Source organism: Chrysochloris asiatica, unplaced genomic scaffold (assembly GCF_000296735.1).
Source record: "Chrysochloris asiatica unplaced genomic scaffold, ChrAsi1.0 scaffold00025, whole genome shotgun sequence".
Taxonomy (NCBI): Eukaryota; Metazoa; Chordata; class Mammalia; order Afrosoricida; family Chrysochloridae; genus Chrysochloris; species Chrysochloris asiatica.
This window is the reverse complement of record NW_006408543.1, coordinates 10,636,641-10,643,035: the sequence shown is the minus strand read 5'-3', so window position 1 is coordinate 10,643,035 and position 6,395 is coordinate 10,636,641. Positions and strand designations below refer to the sequence as shown.

The following is a 6,395-nucleotide window of genomic DNA, read 5'->3' as shown; positions in this document are numbered from 1 at the left end:
CATATGATCAAAATCCAATGCTATTCAAGGAAGATGTCCAAGTTGCAGTGAAGACATTGACAAAGAACAAGGCGCTGGGAATTGAAGGAATACAAACTGAAATCTCTCAAACTGATTGAGCACTGGAGACACTCACTTACCTATGCCAGGAAATGTGGTCAACTGATTGGAAAAGACCTGTATTTGCGCCTATTCCAAAGAGAGGTGACCTGATGAAATGCAGAAAACATCGAACAATATCATTTCTAGCACAAGTAAACATCTTTCTGGTATTCTCTGCTTTCAGCCAAGATCCATCTGGCATCAGCAGTTATATCCATCATGATATATCGTTGTCTGAATCCAGCTTGAACCTCTGGCAGGTCCCTGCTGATGTACTGTTGCAGCCATTTTTTATTTATCTTCAGTAAAATTCAGCTTGCATGTGATATAAATCTGAGTATAAGTGGTGCACGTGGGGTCTCCATGGGTTGGGATTGAGTCACGGCCAATTGGTAAAACACGAGTCCTACATTCATCTGCCATCCTAATTATTTTGACTATTTAACAAAGATTTTGTTGGTGTGGTTAGGTGTTGTCGAGCTGGTTCGCAGTCATAGCAATCCTGGGTACAACAGAATAAAACACTGTCTAGTCCTGCTTCATTCAACAAATACTGAGCTCCAACTTGATGTGTTTCACAAGTATCAGCTCGTAATCTGTGGAAGCAGGCACTTTGCTATTCTACCGGGCTGAGGCTGGAGGCTGACAGCGGGATTTCCTACCTCTGTGGAGTGGATAGGGCTACCTTGTGTCGATCCCATTTTACAATTAAATAAATTGAGGCTCAGGAAGTTTCCAGAAACTCAAACAGCAGGCAGTTCATACAAATGAGGCAGAAGTATAGTCCTTAGTTCATGCCTTTCCTCTTTCACTCTCAAAACAGCGTCTTGTTAGTACCATTCAGGAATCTGGGTGCATGGACTCAGCAGACTTTCCCTTCCAGGGTTTATTGCAAAGTCATCAGCTTCATGAATTCTGAGCAGCTCTGCCCATCACCCTTGAGATTTGCTAGATGTAGAGCTAATGGTATTTAGTTGCTGGGTGTCCAGTCCCAGCAGACATGTACTTCGTAGTTTTGCAATCTTCCAACTACTGAATCTGAGGCTGGAGTACATTTCAGTATTTTCATATTCAAAGTTACTATCTTTTCAGACCAAAATACAGGTGAAAATGGAAAAGCTGTCTTCAACCACTAAAGGCATTTGTGACCTAGAAAATTACCATCATGGGAAGGAAAGCCAACGGCCAGTCCTGTTCCACACCTGGCCCACGGCCCATTTTTGTAAGTCATCCTTTCTTTGTCAATTTGCAGGGGGTAAGATGGTGAGAGCACTTGGGATCACTTAGACCTGGTGCCTTAAGAAGCTGACAAGGCTTTGAAATTCAACTCCAGAGGATCCACTGAGGGGGCTGGGGATAGGAGGTGGGGTGGGGGAGATATGAGAGTGTCTTCAAATGTGCATCTCTTCCTGGATCTTGTTACCTCCCTGGTAACTGGGAGATACACAGCTGGGCTCATAACTGAAAAGTTGGAGTTTCAACCCCACCCAAAGGCACCTTGGAAGGAAGGGCCAGTAATGCAGTTCCAAAAACTCAAGCTATTAAAAACCCTGTGGCTACAGTTCTGCCTCGACCACATGGGGTCACGGGGAGCTGGGATCTCACCAGCGCCTGGTGATTAGTATTAAACACAGTTAGAGACCTGTTGCGTGAGTCGTCATTATTAGCCCTTTAAAGCCAATGGGTGGAATGAACTTCATGGCCTTGGTAGGGGCAGAAGTCTATCATGCTTTTGGGGAGCAAGGACAATGGTGGTTTTTTGGTGTTGTTTTTTTCATTAAAAATGAACTGAGGTCACTTCAGCCAGCCCCACAGAAGTCACTAGTCAAATAAGCTCATTGAGACCCTTCTTATGGGGTAACTGTCAGCTTTATTATGGAACCCTGGTGGCACGGTTAAGCTGGACTGCTAACCACAAGGTAGGTAGTTCAAACCCACCAACCACTCCAAGGGAAAAAGATGGATTTTCTTACTCCCGTAAAGATTTAGAGACTCAAAAGCGCTATAGAACGGCGCTGTGAATCAGAACCAACTCGACAGCAGTGGGTTTATCAGCGCAAAAGGGAGGTTACACTGTTGGCTGTGTGACTCGAGACATCTCCCTTGTCAAATCAGGAGAAAAGGATCAAATCCCCTAATGTAATATGCAAACTGAAATATTGTCAATTCAGTATCAACTACCCTTGCAGGTTACATTGAACCACCTAAGAGCTAGCAGAAAAGGATTTCATGTGTCATTTTAAATTTCATGATACCCTGTTACGGAATTTTCACCAATATCAGCTGGAATGATACCCATCTGGTTCTTCCTCAGTGCAATTGTGGATTCTGGCTTTTAACCCGGCACTTTTAACAGTGTCGCGTCACCGAGACAAGAAAGAGCAAGTTTCTTGATTCTTACCATGAAACAAGCCTTTATGTTTATTTTGGGGAGGGGGGCAGCAGGGAGGAAGCAAGGGTTACAATTCTCACCATTCATGCAGGAGACCTGGGTTCGATTCCTGGCCAGTGCACCTCATATGCAGCCATCACCCCGTCAGTCGAGGCTCGAGTACTTGTATGATGCCGAACAGGTTTCAGTGGCGCGTACACAAAGACCGACTAGGGAGAAAGGCCAAGATGTCCTGAATATCAGGGAAAAACCTAGAAAATCCACAAGTTATCATGGGACAGTGCAGGGCAGGGCAGTGCTTCATCGGTTGCATGCGGGGTCGCCATGAATCAGGAGCCAACTCCACAGCAGCTAATAACCAGCACATGTATGTGTCTTGCAGACACAGTCTCCCGCAGCCTCTCGGACATGTACAGGAAGGAGCTACTGCTGAAGCGCACGGTGGTCGAGGAGCTGGCGCATTCTGCGGACCATGACCTCGCTCTGAGCTACTTGTCTATGTGGCTGCACCAGCCCTACGTGGAGAGCGCCAGCCAGCTGCTTCTGGAAGGCATGCTGCTCGAGACAGGCCACCGAGCACTGTGACGCAGGACAGGCCCACTCAGGCACCTCCAGCCACTGCTTCCGTGTCTACCAGAGAGGACAGGCCCCCCCCGTGCAGGTCACTGCACTGTCCCCTGGCTCCTGCGGGCTCGCTGTATACTGGGCCTACTACTGCAGGCTGCCCCATCTGAAGCGGCCACACACAGAGTCACCTGCACTGCCTGTGATCTGTCCCCAAAGTGCTTCTGAGTGAAATAAACCAGTTCCTGAGTAGAGCCAGTAAGTGAACCTTGTTTATCTAATGCACAGGTACGTTTTACACAGTGCATTGGCATAGAAAAACCCTGGTTTTGTGTTTTTACTTCAGACATGTCTGTGTTGTTTAAATGTTAATGATGCTACTTTATAGTTACAACGAATTTGTAGAACACTGGAGTTAACCAAGAAATTAGAAATGAAACCTGTGTACGTAATCGCTGTTTGTACACTGAGGACAGGACAGGTTCAAGCAAACTATTTGCAAGTTGTTTTTGACACAAAGCTTAGAGCCTGACACATTTTTGCCATCTTTTCCATGGGTAACATATTTGTAAGGAAAAGGAAAAAGATAACCGTTTTGAAACACACTGACAAGACTGGCCCACAACTAGGGCTGGAGGAAATGTTACCTGGTCCCAGTCTCCTGCAAACTCTGCATGTTTCCGGTTCCTGCATCTCGTTTGCCTTGTTAGTAAGTTCTCTGACCCCAAACTGTTCACATCCCTTGGGGCTCTTTAGAAGTTTGTAACCAAGTCGTTTTAGCTTTTTTATATTTAGCCATTACAGATACACCACTTGTCTTGTGTTTATCAATATTCTTTTAACTTTAATTCACTTAGTAATAAGGGCTTTTTGTTGTTAAGTACTGTCAAGTTGGTTCTGATTCATAGCAACCTTGGATAGTGTGTCCAAGGAGCGGCTGGTAGGTTTGAACTGCTGACCTTGTGGTTAGTAGTCGAGCGCTTACCCTACAGTGCCATACTGTACTTGGATAAGTGCTTAAATATGAAGAGTTTATGGCCAGGAGAAAACGACTGCTACTTTAAACCCTTTGTTATGGATTGAAGTGTCCCTTCAAAAATCCCAGCTACCTTGGAGTCCTAAGTCCCATACCTGTGACATGACCTTTTGGGAACTGGGGTCTTTGAAGGTTACCAGTTAAGTCATACTGGACTGGGATGAGTGCCCATCCTAATCCCTTCCGAGTGGTATCTTTTATCGAGGTGATCAGACATGTAGAGAGACAGACAGACAGACACACACACGGAAAAGACCAGCAGACACAGCTGCAAGGAGAGGATGTGCAGCACCAGGATCTGGGACAGCTCCTCTCAGAGCCTCCCGAGGCACCGACGCTGATGAACATCTGTTCAGCAGAGCCGCTCTCTGTGTGGCATTTTGGCGGCGGCAGCCACGGGAACTTTGCATAGCCTGCTCTGATCGTTTTTTTTCAAACAGGTAAACAGAAGGCTGAGATCAGGCATGTGGTGTCGGAGGCTGATTCAGCAGCAACTGGTTTGGGCTTTTGGTTTCTCATAAAGGTAGCCAGAATCTCGGTGTGGTGCTGTAGGATAAAGTGCTGGACTGCAAGGTTGGTTTTGAACTTCAAAATTGGCAGTTCAAGCCTAACAGTCGCTCCTCAGAAACCCTATACGGGGTCGCTATGAGTTGAGCCAACTCCGCAGCACTTAACAATGAATGAAAGGTAGCTAGGTAGCAGACATCTGAGTAGTCTACATGATGTCATGATTAGCCTTTGACTTGCAGAATGTTGCTATGTGAGGCAGGTGCAGCTGGGCAGGAAGAGGTCCCAGTGTTGTGTACCTGGGAGGTTTTGGCATGAAGGGCCACTGGCAGCCCAGTTTGATGTTTGGGGGTGTCTGAGTTCCCTAGGGCTGCCGTCATAGAAACATCACAAGGGGTTGGTTTTACAGAACAGGAAATTATTTTCTCATAGTCTGGAGGTGGAATGTCCAAACCAGAGTCCAACTGTTGATTCCTTCTGTGGGTTTCCGAGGTTTCTGGTATCCGCTGGAGATCCTTGTGTTGCTTTCTATGTAGTTGTCTTTCCTGTGTGTGCTGACTTTGGATAACTCGGAAGTGATTAGGTTTAGGAACCCCTGTACTGGTATGACCCCCACTGATAGATTCCATCACAGAAAGCAGTTACATTACAGATGGTCACTTGCTTTCCCAGGTCCAGCTGATTGAATCACATGCAGTGAAACAGTAACTAGTGTTTGGCCAAACCACTTGGAGCCACAGCCCCACCAGGCTGACACCGGAAGTGATCCAGGCCAGGGAGTCCTTAGAGAGTTAAGTGTCCTTTGGAACAGACACGCAAGGACTCATGACTATTTCATGGGCCTTTGATGACACCCCTCCCAACCCCCAGCAGTGAGTCCCCAGGAGAACTAGTGGGAAGGACTACTACAGCAAAGAACCAACAGAAGTCAGAGGGCTAAGGGAAGGAAGGACAAACCATCCATGCCATCCTCCCAGACATGCCTCCCAAAATGAAGAGGCACCAAGAGACCTCTGGTGGCTGTAGTTGTTGATTCCCAAGTCATTCCACACTGCGGAAATGAGAAATCTGATGCTGGCGTTCAATAGAACGGTTTCTGTCTGAAAGGGACAATGAGACGGTGTAAACCAATGTGTGCCTTCTAGTTAAGCATGAGTCCCTGGGTGATGCAGTTAGTGTGTCCAGCTACTAACCCCAGGCTGGGAGTTCCAGTCCCCCCAGAGGCATCTTGGGTGACGGGTCTGACGAATGACTCCTGTTAAACAGTTTCACTCTAACACACGTGATGCCGTCATGAGTCCAAGCGGACTGTGGCACCTACCAACAACCCTGAAAACACAGAGCATACACCACAGTCCTGTCCTCTGGTCCAGAACTCCTGTCTAAAGGGAACCGTGCTCTCACCTCACCAACAGCCATGGTGTTGGTCTAGCCAACGCAAGCAGCTGAGGCTTATGTCTGCCGGCCATTCCTGTCCTGCAGGACGAGTGTCCTGCTGCAACATCAAAGGAGAGAGTGAGGACATGCCTCGTGGTCCTGGGAAGGACTGAAAGGTGCTGGCATTTCCCAAGCAGCCTACAAGGGAGTGTTGCCTGTGACCCGCTTGTGCCCCCAAGCGTCACCCTCCCTGGTTGGGGTCTGCCCTATGGTCCCTGCCAAGTGCTCCCTGGGGACACTCCAAGTGTGGATAAATGACCCTGCCCTGCTTTCCTGTAATACAGCCTTCAAGGAAAGGAGACCTTGACCAGTGGGAGCAGGTTACAGACCAACCGTTAAGGGCTGTGCCACCCTATT

At 47.5% G+C, this 6,395-nt stretch overlaps 1 protein-coding gene across 1 annotated transcript in view; it reads left to right on the top strand.

The window, feature by feature from the left end:
* The window catches only part of CINP (cyclin-dependent kinase 2 interacting protein), a 15,673-nt gene extending 12,594 nt beyond the window's left edge, over positions 1-3,079 (top strand). Inside the window, exons 4-5 of the mRNA XM_006839614.1 lie at positions 1,195-1,324; positions 2,877-3,079. Of these exons, the coding sequence (XP_006839677.1) occupies positions 1,195-1,324; positions 2,877-3,079 (333 nt within the window). The remainder of the gene's footprint in view (positions 1-1,194; positions 1,325-2,876) is intronic.
* The last annotated feature ends 3,316 nt before the right edge of the window (positions 3,080-6,395 follow it).